Source organism: Vidua chalybeata, chromosome 6, assembly GCF_026979565.1.
Source record: "Vidua chalybeata isolate OUT-0048 chromosome 6, bVidCha1 merged haplotype, whole genome shotgun sequence".
NCBI classification, from domain to species: Eukaryota; Metazoa; Chordata; class Aves; order Passeriformes; family Viduidae; genus Vidua; species Vidua chalybeata.
The window spans coordinates 24,504,502-24,519,790 of NC_071535.1; the positions used below are offsets into that span (position 1 = coordinate 24,504,502).

At 38.1% G+C, this 15,289-nt stretch overlaps 1 protein-coding gene across 2 annotated transcripts in view; it reads left to right on the plus strand.

The window, feature by feature from the left end:
- SLC25A21 (solute carrier family 25 member 21) overlaps nt 1–15,289 on the plus strand; it is a 241,754-nt gene that overhangs the window by 203,772 nt on the left and 22,693 nt on the right. For both annotated transcript variants that reach the window (XM_053946647.1, XM_053946648.1), the window contains one exon: nt 14,023–14,089. In XM_053946647.1, the coding sequence (XP_053802622.1) occupies nt 14,023–14,089 (67 nt within the window). The remainder of the gene's footprint in view (nt 1–14,022; nt 14,090–15,289) is intronic.

Consider the following 15,289-nt stretch of genomic DNA (forward strand, 5'->3'; position numbering starts at 1 on the left):
TACTACTTTATTATTTGTCATCTCTGAGATGATTCTATGTGCTTGACTTGCTGTGATATAGTGCCACGCGAATATAATGTCTTGTAGGAAAGCTGCATTCCCAGTGCTTAAATAACTTTGAAAAATGAATTAATTAGGCAGGTATATACATTGAACTTCATACAAGGTTGTATTTTTCTCCTTATCTCCTTTCTCTACTCCTTTTGTTTGAAAAGTGGTTGTGGCTGTATGTGTGCTGTGCTGCTGCCTTAGGACAGCTTGCCTGCAGCCAGGATAAATGGACTGCTGTTAGTGCCAGCTAATGTAGTTCTGCTTTAGCTCAAATGGTAGCAGACTCGAGCTGCAGTACCAGGGCTCCCCGCACTGCCTCATTCTCTCTCTGTATACGTGGTAAATGTACTTCTTCTACAAAGTACAAGTATTCATTACACTATGAGGCACTGCTTTGTGGTTTCTAAGGGGTCCATGTAGGGCAGACCGTGGAGACGATGGAAAGCATTGCATTTCTCTTGCCAATCTATTGATTATTTATTATTTTTTCATATCCCCAAGTGTAAGTCTTAGACATTCATTATCAGAATATACTTAAGCCATTTTTAAGTGTCTCTAAACAAAAAAATAATTTCTGTTACAAACCCTGAATCAAAATGTAGAATTCATGAAAGGCTGGTTGTGTTTGTTAGTAGTATAGATCTGTACAGGACAATAGACATATCAGTATTCATAAGTTAGATTACTAGTTTTGCTTAAAGCCTGAATATAGCAGTATTCTGCTCTGTTCTGTCTCTGTAAAACAAATGGTAACAAGATTTTTTAACTTGGAACTGGGGTTATAGCCTTCATAGATAAAAAACCAAAAAAATGTAAAGGGAGAACCACAGGTACAAAAAGGTCTTGGGTGCTTAGAGAAAAAATTAAGGAATGTATCGTCTATGAAAGAAAAGGGGTAATTATGTACTCCAAAGTTTCTCGAAATGTCTTTGCAAAAGATGTGGTGTAAATCCTATTAAAATAAAGAGGACTACTCTGACTTCAGTAAGAGGTGATTCACTGGAGAATTGTCCATAGCTCTGTTACTCTCTATCACATTATCACGTGAGAAAGGGTAAAAATTCTAAAATCCTGGAGGAAAAACTCATCATAAACCAACCAGTGCATCATGACAGAAGTTAAGTTAAACTACAGCTTTCAGAAATACTAGAGCTTAGCAATTTAAGAGTTCTCAAATTTTTTTATTTATGCAGCTTTTTAGATTATCTTCAGCTGGCCTCAGGTGATACCCTTGTCTGAATTTTTGTAACCCAAAAGGAGAACTCAAGGCTGTTGACAACACTGCTGAGTTTTGCAGGGGTTTTCACTGTGTTGCCAGTTTTACATAGTTTCAGTACAAAATAATAGACTTGTAGTTTTTCTTGAACTATAGACACACATTTTATTAAAAGCTCAGTGACACTCATGGACTTTTCAAAATTTTTACCTTAGAGCAAAACAGAACCCATAAAAGAACCTGTGTTGTGTATCAATGCTGATCAAGCTGGATGCTTTTTTTTTTTTTGAGCATTGCCTGTGGATGCCCAGCACTCCAAATGACTTTACCATGTGTTCCTTCAAGACCTGCTACAATTACAGCTCAAATCATTGCTCTTGGAGATCTCTGCCCACACTCATCTTGCAAAACTGCTTGCAGCAGAGACAAGTTCTTGTCTTCCACAGCTGTTTGCAAGGAAGCAGCCTGTTACCCCAGTTAAGAAAACATAGCTGTGTTCTTATGTCCTTACTGACCATAGGTAAGGTTTTCACATGTCTACATCAACTCTGTAGAATACCAGGCAATCACTGAGTTGTGTCTAGTGCTGTTTATATCGACTTTGTAATGCTCTCTAATGATGGTGAAGAAGGAAGTAGTGTGGTTGCAAATTGCAGTTACACTCAGATGTGAGATCATGGCAAACAATACCTCTGGCTAATCTGTCTGAATTCTAGATCCAGCACAGAGTGGTTACCGAGCAAGCCTTGTGGCATGTTTGTGAGTTACAAAGGAAAAAAGATTCTCTTTTGGAAACTCAGAGAAAACTAGAGATCTAGAAGAAAAGCAAATTTGATCAAAAATTACTTTCTTTTTGACATGTTGGTGGTTATAAAGGTACTTTTATTTTAAGTCATAAAATGCAGAAAGTCTTGAAACAAAAAAAAAAATCACACTGTAGACTGTAAAATAGCACGTGTTGTATTTACTTGAATTGCTATATTAAACTCTTAATTTTTTCAAACTAAAATACCTTTTATGCTTTTAAAAGTAACTTAGGGGGGAGAGTTCCTTTGTTTTGTTTATTCAATGCCCAAGTGGCAAAATTTCTTTTCTGCAGAAGAATTCAAGTTGTGAAGAGTGCTGGATCAGAAGAGTATATTGAGAAAAAGAAAACATTTCAAAAGATATGTTCAGGTTAAACCTGCTGAGGCAGGTCTGCTGCTCAAAGAACACATTGCAAGCTTTTTTCAAAAAATAAATAATCCAGTACAAACTGCCATATCACCAAGAAACAGACTCCATCACTTTTTAAGAAAAAACCTGTCAGGTTTCTTTACAGATGTCTATGCAGATGAGGACACTGTTGGCAGGTAAGACAAGGCTACATAAAACAAGAGTAGATCACTGAACAATAAAATGCAATAACAATTAGGAAAATTAGCAATTAATAATATTTAGGACAGCAACTTCTACACTATTCTTCGCACATCTGCCTTGCCTGTTGATTTGGTCTCAAAAATCATTTACAAAACTCTGCATCACAATCTTGTAGCAGGATTTTCATGTTAAAGGTATATCCTTGGTGCAAATTCTTGAAAAATCTGTTTCTAATAGTTTAACAGTCAAAATTTGTTTAGAATCTTTTGGTAAACCTTTGGTAAATCTTCTTAATTTCTCAGTTATTTAACCTTACCTTCCTGATCCATTTTCTCTTAGAAAAACTCAAGGTTAGTCACCTTACAAAGTAATCACATAACATCATAGTGCTTTACGTTGTAATATGCGCAAGAAGGACAAGCAAAATGTCATCATATTGTGGGACTATCATAGTACTGAATGTAGAATCTGTTTGAAAACATTGCTGCATCTTGACTGAAAAGGGATCTTCCATGTTTAAAATGTATTGTGATTAAAGAAAAAATAAAGTTTGTATTAACTGTTAACTCCTTTTGTTCTTAGATGAGAGTATCACTGAGAAAATTGTATTAACCCATATGGTATTTTTATTATGGTTTAGGTGCATGAGAAGTAGGAGGTATCCTTTTGGGCATTGCTCCTGCATCCATGACTGTCAGTGTGTAATGTAGACCTTCATATGACAGAGTTTTCTTAAGCAGTATAACCTGGGCTGGGATGAGCTGTCTGGAACAAGGGGCTGGAGCTGGGTTTCACACCTGTGCCCACACTGTATCACACTGCACAATGGCCCTGCAAAGGTGAACGAGAAGATCTGTGACACTGCCTCTGTATCTAGGGACACTAGCTGTAACTGCAGGAAATCTGTGCTCTTCAAGGAATTATTTTCTTGCTCCCAAGTACTTAAAACTTTTCTGATAACTTTCGTATAAGAGCATCCATATATGATGACAAACACAGGTATTTGTCTTTAGGCAGGCAGTTGCCGTTCATACAAGCTTCCTCACACATCTGTGTGCCTTTCACTCCCTGGTATGTCTAGATGCCACAACTGCCTGCCAGGTGGAAATTTAAGTGCCAGTATGTGTTCATGTTCATAGTGCTGTTCACTCCCTTGAATAGTGCTCCAAAATCTGCACATTTTGATCTCAGTGCACATAGCACTTTTGCTCTCTACTGGTGCAACTATCAACATTATTGCTGTTGCAAAATCAGGGATCTTTCCTTATTTTCCTGCTACGGGTACTGTAAAGGGAGTAAGAAAAACACCCCAAAGGTCAAGATGTTAGAAAACAAAACCAAATTGTTTAGTTCATGTTTGTATATATTTAATGATACTCTATTTGCTTTAATGCTAAAATGAATAGTCGTGAGCTTTTTTGAAAATTGGGAAAATTATGCATTATTTTTCAGTTTGTTAAATATACTACATAAAACCACTAGTGGCCTAGTTTTACTTTAGACTTCAGGAGATAGATGTGTTTATGAGTTCAAATAATTGCAGACAAAATTTTGCACCTGCAGTTATGGTTGCCTGCAGTTCAGTTGAGTTTAAGTATCTACATCACTGATTGCATCTGTAAGTTAAAAACATCTAAGTAACCTAAATTACAAGCACAAATAATTGCAGGTGCAAAACTCATACAAACACAAAATGATCTCTAAATGTTGGTCTTCAGAATCTCATTGTGAGTTATTCACTGTATCATGAACCTAGATTCCTCTGGGAGAGTCACTAATCTGTATAATGACACTGAAAGCCTCTTGAATCTCATATTTAACTAGCAGATGGGAAAGAATACATGGCGTCATATAACTCCCAAGGGATTATGCATGTGGATATTGAAGAGTATAACTTATTCCAATGAAGGCTAACATTAACTTGCAATCAAAAATTTCCTTCCTGAGCCACATTTTTTCTGATGGAATTAAAACAACTTAATGTTGTATTTTTATGAAGTCACAAGCAATTTAAGTAGAACACATTCCCAGGGCAAGCAGAGAAATTTTGCTCGTCTCATGACTTTTCATTTAATGAATCACAGCATCATTTTAACAGAGAAATGCTGTCAGTCTTTTCCAGAAAACACGTCTAATTATCCTCTCTGTGATTTTTTTTTTTTTTTTTTGTCAGATACAGGTTTCTAAGCACATGTCCTAAAACATCTATTTTTTTGCTCTGGTATCAAAATTTAAAATCAATTTCTTGCATTCTTTAGCCTCAATAGACATAGGTGTGGAGCTACTTTAGAACAGTGATTGCTTCCTGTCGTACCAGTTACAGCAGTACTGTTGGCAAAAGGGGAAAAAAACCCGTAAATTCTCTTCTAGTGTTTGAACAACTAAAACTCCTTCTGAACAAATGAAACGTTCTGCCAATCCTGACAATCCAAAATGCAATGAAGAATTTTTCTGTTTCAGAAGCTCTAGGCAAAGCTGTTTTGGCATGTCTGTAGCTTGTTCCTCTTGCAAACAAAGGGGCAGCTAGAGGGAAAGTCTTTGGGGGAAGAAATGCTGTCAGTTGTAAGAAATGAGACATGCAGAACCATTCTGCAGCCTGGCTAGTGATTACATGCAGGTCATTTTTTAAGAGCCCTAAACCAGCTGCCAGTGATAATAACGCTGCCATTTGCACTGATTTCAACAGGAAATACATCAAACAGACCAGCTTAAGGCTTCTCAGAAGCATGGGCCAAACTGGTATTTCATTCATTGGTGTTGGGGCCAGAGCAGAGGAAAGTGCTCGGAAGGCAGCGGTGGCGGGAGCCCAGAACAAGCGCTTTGCTGGGCTGGCAGCAGGGGAGCAGCAGAGGTGCTGCAGCAGGGGAGCAGCACCAGCAGGACCTGGCAAAGTCCTGCCTCGCTGCCTGCCAGCTCCCACCGTGCTCCCGGGCAGCCCCATTACTCCCTGGAAGCAGTGCCAGCCCAGCTGCACAGGCCCTCAGCAGTTACAGAGTAAGGAGCAGAGGTGTGAGCCTATCTACATTTTTTTAAATCCAATATAATTTAGTTCACAGCAATCTATTAGACAGGCAGTGCATAGTAACAATGTACCATGTAAATAACTAATTTATAATCATCCTTGGGGACAAAAATCCCGAACAAGAAGTCCTTTTTCCACCCATGGGAAACTGTTGAAGCTCTGTTGTGTGTTACAATGCGAGGCAATACCTTCACCTTCCTAGATTATTTTTTCTTAGTTTCTTGGGTATAGCAAAACACAGAAAGCATGTGAGAAATATGTAAATAATGTATAAAAGTAAAAAAGTATTAAAAAACCATCATTTGAATAGAAATAAATTTTAACAAATATTCCTTTTTTAATTCTCACTTTTTTACTGCCACAGACACAAGCAAGGAAGGAAAAAGTTTCATCTTTCAGTTTCTTGAGGGATTTATATTTAGGTGCATCCTGTAACTCATATAAATTCAGAGTGCAGCTTAGAAAGCCAAAAAATTAGCAAGGGTTTTGACCAAGAGATTGAGAAGTGATTAAAACTCATGGAAGAAAGACTCATTTCTCAGTAAGAATAACAGTCACATGGATTATGGATCATAATAACTTCATAATCTGACCCACATGCAGTAAATATCGTGATGACTGTCATTTTGAATAAGGGAGGGGGATTGATGCTGATTATTAATCCATTTCTTGGCCAGTCTGATTGCTTCTGAGCCAGCTTCTCCACTGTTAGTACTTTCCTGAAGTATCTTAATAGCTTTCACCGACAGCCTCTTCCTTTTTAACCAGTCACTTTTCATACAGCGTGTTGTCCTAACTTACTTGACAGATTCCTTTCATTAATTGGTCTGCTTCTAGTATTCCTACAGCTGGAGGCTTGGTCTTCTTTTAGCATGTAGTGTAACAGTACTACTACAGGCACAGGGTCACATATAATTCTGTTTTACTTGCTGCAAAAAATATTTATGTTTTTCCTTAATTCCCAGGTGTTGCAATGAAAGCTTCATTTAAACAAAGTGACATATGCTATGAAAGTAAGGACCTACTATTTAGTGCCAATGTCTAAAGTGGCAGATATCTGTATAGCAGACACAGAATAAATAAAAAAATATAGTTGCATAATAGAAATTCAGAAGCCAGCTTAGCTAACTGTGTCATTGATAGGTTTATATGGGGTTCCTGTAGAGATGTGTATTTAACATTTTCAGTCGGATAATATACATAACATACTTCACAAGAAAAAAAAAATCTTTTTAGAGAGCAAGAGTGTCCAAGCCTGACTTTCTTTGAATGTGTCCAACCTTTAATATCTTTTCAAGTATACTGAAGTCTGTGCCAGTTGTCCCAGAATGACACAGCCTTCCCTATAGCATACTTCCTCAGCTGGGGAAATAGTTGTAAATACTGGGATTGAGGGTGGACTACATGTGTGAACTGGTTATTGGCTTGCAGCTCTCAAAATAAATGGCTAAATATAAGTCCCTTATTCTCAGCGGTAGGTACTAATTTGTGCCTGCCTTCACTAAGCACTTGCTTGTTTTTCTACAACTTCTGGGAGTTTAAAATCTTTTAAAAATCCAGCTAAGTCAACACAAAGTTATTTTACAGTTATGTTAAAGTAATATTGCCCTGTATCCAATTTTTTATTTTCTATTAGTAATAAATTCACAACATGCTACATAGCATGAAAATAAAAGGTACCTTTTTCCTGATATAAATGAAATTTTAAGCAAACTTAATTATATTTAGACATATTTTCTTCCTCTTTTTGAACAACACCCACCTTTTTACCAATCATGTCTTCAAAATTCCTTCTCTTTGTTTAAATAAAACATTTTCTAAAATCTGAATGTTGTGCATTTGTTTCATGTAACTGATGTGGTCATGAAAGCCAGGTCTTTTTTTTATACTTGGGATAATGCAGAGGTAATGAAAGCAGAATTGGACCTAAGAGGTTTTTTGTTTCAATTATAAAATAATGTGGGTAAATGCCTTGGGTTTGACAGCAACAAAAGAAAGGGAATATTGTGCTTATGCCTTCAATCAGCTTTATTAGATCCTTAAAGGGAAAATTATGTGAAAGGCAGAGGAAGAAAACAACAAGCTAAGCAAGATCCCAATTTCAGTATAATTCGGAGAAAATAACTGATTTAGGTTGGTCCTCTTGCCAGGGTGAATGACTCAAGGCTTCCAAACAAGAAATGGAAACCAGAAGGATAGGGAAAGCCTGCAAGAACAAATTGAGAAGATGTGATTGACTGTAATGTTTCAAAATCAACTGCTGCAAAGATGAGTTTGGGCTCTTGCCCAGAATACAATTGAATGGTGATGTTCATTTAGACCCTTAATGCTGAAACAAAATAAGATGTAGCTGTGTTTCTGTTAGAAATTTATTTGTTCTTTCCAGTGTCTCTAGCTAGGGATATGATGTCATCTCCTCTTTCTTCTATCAGACCCTGTAGTGATTGCTGTTGCTGCTGTTTCATAATTTTTCTGAACATCAGTTTTTTGAAGGAAAGCTTGAGTCCAGGTGATAATATCTCTCAAACGTGAAATGTCATCACTGTTCAGTAGATGACTCTGAAAAAAATTCATGCTCTGTGAGCAAATAGGCTAACTCAATTGGCCAACAAAGGAGAACTATAAGATCGTCGTGTGTGTATGTACTTTTTTGACTGGCAAAGCCAGTCAAGTTTTTGTTACTATCGAGCTAGTTTTTTTAATTAAGTAAATGGTTCATTCTGCAAAGACTGAAATAACTATCTTTAATGGGTTATTTCTAAAAGTTGTGGGCAGCTGCTTGTCCTCCACCTCAGGCACAGGAGGTTCTAAAAGCAACTACACTTTATGCAAAAAATTAGTCAGTTGACAATAGGCAGTGATGGGATGGCATTGTCTTCTACTTCCTCCTTTCGTTTATTCCTTTCATCTCACTGACTGTGCTTACTAACCTTTTTTTTTTTTTGTTTTTCTGTTTCTATTTCAAATCAGGAAGGGGAAAAAACCCTAAACCACAGCTTGTAATTAAATACTGAGCTAGCTCTTACCATGTTTACTGAATTACATATTGCATATATGGATGTATATCCTCAAAGTTTCATGTGTTTTTAGATTTCTAAAGTTAATGTGTTCCACAGGAATAGACCTTAACTCCTTCTTGTCTGTTTTCCATGAAGAGATTTGATTCCAAAGAGGAGGGAGGAATAAAGCAGTGAAAGGCACTTACAGATCCCTTCACATTTTAGGGATTCATAGAGCCATGAATATAGTTACTCAGCTCTGCAGATTCTCCTGGTTCACAGTAGAGGTTCCTCCAGCAGAAAGTCTTCAGTGGCAGCCTTACAATAAGCAGATCAGCCTGACATCAGGTGCAGAGTGGTATCTTTTCACACACATCTTTGCTGCAGTGTGGCTGACCTGGTAAAGAGGACTTTAAACCAGGAGCCCTGAGGGAAGGGGGGAGTTACCGCAGCTCTGAGGGAGCGATGGAGAGGCTGCCAAGCAAAGCAGCTGGGGTGATGTGAACCTCGAGGAGCACAATGTGAATAAACAGGGCTCAGCTGGGGTCACCTCAAGCATTTGCAAGTGAGTGAGGAAGTTTCTCTGGAGAGCCTGCACACCAGGGCACACAACATGGGACATAAACATGAGGAGCTGGAGATCTGTGTGCAGCTCAGGGGCAGGATCTCATCAGGATCCCAGGGATGTAGTGAATGGACTGAGTGCTGCTGTGGAGGGATACAGACCATCTAGGAATGGCTGACCAGGAAGACAAGGAGGGAGCAACTGGAGTGCATGGAGCTCTGCCTGAGGTTGAATGATGAGAATTTATGGGTAAGAGCAGATCAATAGTGGTGACTTGGTGGTAGGTATCTACTATGGGCTGCCTGACCTGGAAGAAGAAGATGGGGCCCTGTAGAGACAGCCAGAAGCAGCCTGATGTTTACAGACCCTGATCCTTAATGGGGAATTCAACTACCTTGATATTTTCTGGAGGGACAACATTGCAGGGCATAAGCAATCCAGCAGCATTAATGATAACTTCTTGATACAAGTGAGAGTCAATGAGAAGTGTTCCATTGGAGCTCTAACACATAAATGAAGAAGGCCTTACTGGGGTGATGGTCAAAGTGAGCCTTGGTTGTTGTGACCATGAGGTGGTGGAGTTCAGATCCTGAGAAGAGGGAGCAGGGCAAAAAGCAAGTTCACAGCCCTAGGCTTCAGGAGAGCAGCCTGTCACTTATTCAGAGGTCTGCTTGGAAAAGTCCCATGATAAAGGGCTCTGAAGGGAAGAGGGGTCCAGAAAACCTGCAAAATATTCAAAGATCACCTCCACTCAAGTCTATGCCAGCATGCAGAAAATCAGGCAAAGATCTCAAGATGCCTGTGTTGTTGAGCAAGGAGCTCCTGGCAAAACTCAAACATAAAAAAGAAAGCATACAGAAGGTGGAAACGGGGACAGGTAACAAGAGAGAAATACAGAGACAGCCTGAACATGCAGAGATTTGGTTAGGGAAATCAAAGCCTACCTGGAGTTGAGCTTGGTACAAGATGTCAAAAGCTTCTGTTAGTACTTACTGAGGTGGCTTGAAAACTGGCTGAATGACCCAGAGGGTCATTGGTACAAAGGGTCAGTGGTACAAAAGGTCAGAGGGTCAGTGGTACAAAGTCTAACCAGAGGCCAGTAACCCCAGTGGTCAGTACTAGATCCAACTCTGTTCAACATCTTCATTAATATTCTGAAAGATGGGGCAGGGTGTACCCTCAGCAAGTTTACTGATGATTCAAATGTGGGAGGGTGGCTGTTATACCGAAGGGTTGTACTGCCAGTTGGGTGGACTTTGATATGCTGGAGAAATGGTCTGACAGGAGTCCCATGAAGTTCAGCAAGGGAAAGTGTGAAATCCTGTGCGTGAGGGAAAATAAACCACACACCACTGTTATATTCAGGGCCAATCAGCTGGAAAGCAGATTTACAGCATAGGACCTGTAGGTCCTCATGGACACCAAGCTGGGCATGAGCTAGCAATATGGCCTGCAACCAAAGGGACTGCTGATATCCTGGGCTGCCAACACTTCAGCAGGCTGCTTTAGCTGCCAGCAGGTCAAGGAAGGTGTTTACTTCCTTCTGCCCTACTCAGCACTGGTTAGACCACAGTTCTAACTTTGTTAGAACACAAAGAGTTCAGTTGAAGGACCACTAAAATGATTAAAGGACTGGAGCACCTTTCATATGAGAAAAGACTGAGAGAGACAGAACTGCCTGGAGGAGAGAAGGCTCAGAGGAGAATCTGATCAATGTGCACAAGTACCTAAAGGAAGGATGCAAAGAGGATGAAGCCAAGCTCTTCTCAGTGGCGCCCAGTGACAGGACCAGAGGCAATGGACACAAAGGGAAGAACAAGGGTGTCCATATGAACATCAGGAAACACATTTTTACTGTGAGGGTAACTGAGCACTGGCACAGGCTGCCCAGAGAAGTTGTGGGATCTCCTTCCTTAAAGGGTAATCATTCTTTGGAGATACTTAGAAGCTGTTTGGACATGGTTCTGGACAACTGGCTCTAGGTTGCCCTTCTTGAGCAGGGATTGGGTCAGATGATCTTGAGAAGTCTCGTCCCTTTCATCATCAACCTTTCTGTGATTCAGAAGCAATTGATAATTGATTTTCACATTTTCAGCTCCCATTTCTTTAGAACTTTCAGATAATCCACTGCCTGCTCTAATGGTGACCTCAATCACTGGTGTTTTGACATTGACTTGTGGTATAATGCTGGATTGCTCTTTAGAAGCCGCTTCCTGCATTACAAGATTGCTAAGATGACAAATATATTGCTTAAATACCTAGTATATCCTTTCTACATTCTCTCTGAAAAGTTTTCTCTGAGATCCTCAGAGACTGTGGAAATGCCACAAGGCTTATATATCCAATAGCTGCATGCATTTTGAATATACAAAAATGCAACTTGCAAAAGGAACCTGATGTGCTGCGTGAGGCTGGGTAATGCTGCTGTGTGTTTTTAAAACTGATTTGTTGTTCTACACTGCATATTTCTCTGCTTAGGCATCTCTTACTAATGAAAAAATCTGGATCGAGTCTCACTTTTTGTAGTGAGAGCTACACCAGTGAGTAAAGCAATGGAGGACATTAATTTTCCAATTCCAATCACATGGAGTAGTAGAAATTGCAAGCAGGATTCCTGTTATAGATATGCTTGCAGGGGTTTAGACTGAGCTGAAAGGAAGAAAGTGTTTATAGGGATCTGTGTTCTTGTAGCTGATCTTACTTGGACCTCAGTTTCAGTTTGAACCTACATTAAAATGTATGAATTATCTTCTTGAAGTTATTTGACATTTCAATTGCTTGCTGAATCAGCAATATGCTCTGAATATATATGAACCATTAAAGACTAAAATGGGCCCAGGACTAAGAATAACAACCAAGACCAGGCTAGATGGGGCTCAGAGTAACCTGGTCTAGTGGGAGATTCCCTGCTTCTGGCAGGAAGATTGGAGCCAAATTATTTTTAAGATCCCTTACAACCAAACCATTCTATGTTTCTATGATTGTATGCTTCTATGGATCCACTGTATTGATATTGTTATATCCATATCTAGGTATCTCTAGGTATATCCATATCTACATTAATAGATACATAGATATATATTTGTATATTTATGTTTGGAAAGTAAGACTTTGGGGAAATTTAAACATCTGATGACAACTGAATTCCTTAATCTCCTATCTTTCAGTATTTTGACATTAAGCCATCATTGTGCTAAATGCTCAAAGCATCCTTTTGTTGTAGACTGGAGTTCATACATTGCTTTCTTCAGGCCCAACCCAGAGCATCTTACAAGGCCTAAATTATCTTATTTATATTGGAGAAGCCCAAGAACTCCAGAGAAGTGTTTGAAGAAGGATAGGGAAAATGGTATAGCATTTGTAGTATTTTAAATTCACATGGGGAATATGAATTTCATTGTTTTCTTTTGACATGTAGAGATCAACTATAGGAGAATCTATTGATGTCATGTCTCTTACACATTCTGCAAAAATATTCCAAATAAGAGGCTGCTTTAGAATCACATTCCAACATCACCATCTTCCAACATTTTTAAAAACACAAATGCTTTGCTTTAAGTAATTTTTTTAATGTGTGTAGACAGAATCCTCTTACAGTCCTGAATAACTGTGTATACATTCTGAAGATGGATAAATTGTAGGATATATTCTAGTTGGCTAACAAGGTAACTTGAGCTAAGACAGTAACAATGCAAATTAGATATTGGAAAGCTTTTTTTTTTTTTTTTTTTCCTATTAGGATGGTCAGACATTGGAATAGTTTGCCCAGAAAGGTGGTGAAGTCACCCTCCCTGGAGGTGGTCAAGAGGTGTCTGGGTCTGGCACTGGGTGATGTGGTTTAGTGGTTTAGGGGTACCACTGATAGTGCTGGGTTGATGGCTGGACTGGGCAATCTTTAAGGTCTCTTCCAACCTTGATAATTCTATGATTCTTCTTGGTGATTCCATTAAATGCCTTTCTGAACTCTCACCATGCACTATCCAGGTTAGTCTGCAGACCTAGGAGACAAGGACTGTGTCTTTTTCTACCCCAGATGAGGATTTTGAAAACTGCTTGTCATTTAAAGCATTCCCAAGACCCAGCATTATGTATCTTCACTGACCTTGTAAGCAGAGCTCAGGCTGCCTGCAAATGCCATGTCTGCTGGCATGTAGCAGGTTATAGATAGATAGATAGATAGATATAGAAATATATGCACACATAGAGTGATAATATACTGCCCAGATGTTTTTTTCCAAGATAAAATACATATGTTCTGTCATGGATCTCTGAATAGGTAACTTGAGTTAAAACTAAGTTGCTAAAAGAAAAAAACTTCATATATTTTGAGTCATGTTTAAAATTAAACTTCAAAATATGTCTGAGCTAGCATTTGAAAATGAGCAAGCAGTATTTTTGTATGCAGCTTGCTGAAGTCACAGGTTTTTCCAAATCTGTATTTTGTGATTTTGTGACTTCAGTTTTTAATACAAACATTGCTATGCTAAGCAAATTAAAGCAATGGAATAACTCTTCTTTTTAATTGTCAAAAAATGTTCCTCACCCTTTAAATACAATTTCTTGTATTTCAGAAAAAAATTGATTGAATTTGTACGTATTCATTGCTGATTTCTTTATATCGTCTCACCAGCATATAATTGGTAGCACAGTAGCTGTTTAGCAAGTAAGCAGAGAGTATAATTATTTGTCTGTATGCCTGGAAATGCTGAAAGGTTAGCAGCTTAACTAAAAAGCAAAAATAGAATTGGCACTATGGTATTGATATCTTATTTATCCATACAAAAATAATTTCTTTTTTTTTCTTCAATAGGTTACTTGGCTTCTACAAGGGAATACTTCCTCCTGTCTTGGCTGAGACACCCAAAAGGGCAGTGAAGGTAAAAACCCCACACTTCCTCCCTTAAAAGTATAACTAAGGACAGTGGCAGCTGTAAAACATTTTATTTCACCCCCACTGACTGAGATTAGAATCTTAAACTTATTTGGCATATTAATCCTCTGATTTTTACTAGGAGGAACGTTTCCTGTTGATAGCACAATAAAAACTGTCCTTGATTAAGAAGTGTAGGATAAAGCTCATAAATGTTAAGCTAATTTTGACCTGTGTATCAAACGTTACTGAAAAAAAACCCTGCAATTATTTTATATTGTCAGAATTAATAAAATATTTTAAGTTATATTTTAGCCTCATAATTGCCTCTGGTTTACATATTTGGTTTTACTGAAAATGCCTAGCAACTTGCAAAACAACTAACAGCTTAATAAATTAACACAAGAAGCCATTAAAGAAGCCACTAATAAGTACTTATTTAGTAGGTTTGAAGTGGTGCCCAGAATTTTTTTGTGCTCCAAAGAGCACTCTGCTCCATAGTCTATCTTTTTAAGAGATTGAAAATCGTAATGGATACGATTTTCTGTGCAAAACATTTTACTCTAGCTCTCTTGCAGTTATAGATATTAGTCTATCAAAGTGTATTTTCTGTCAAATGCTGGTCTGATTTTCTTTTATTATCCTTTATTTTGATTTGTAGAACAGGATTTTAGTAACATTCCTAAGCAAAATACTTCAATACATCAATTTTTTCAGTTGAGCCATTCAACCTTTTTAATTAAAACCTAATTATTAAGCACATCATTCTAAAGTTCTAAATCTATCAAAGTAGCCATTGTGTTATGAGCAAATGTTTCTTAGTCTTCTACTTCAGAACTTTGAAGTTTCCATAGTTGCACCAAATGTGTCTAAAAGCAATTATTATACAGAATGTCTTGATTTTCCTTTCTTTCTTTTTGTTGTTTCTTTCGAAAAAGGCTGCATATGATTCTGGTCCTTAGTCTGCAATTAATCATTCACATTCCAATTCCTTTACAGAGGAATAATATTTGTATAAAGTGACAGGATGTGACCTTGTAACAGAATCCTAAAGGAGTTCTGGTAATGTCATCTTCACTGGCATTTTAGATGCCAGTGACATATGTCACTTATCTCAAAATTATTTAATAAAACCAGGAAAACTAAAGTCCTATTTAATGGCAAAGTGGCAGTGAAGAATAGATGGATAATATTTAGAAGATTCCTA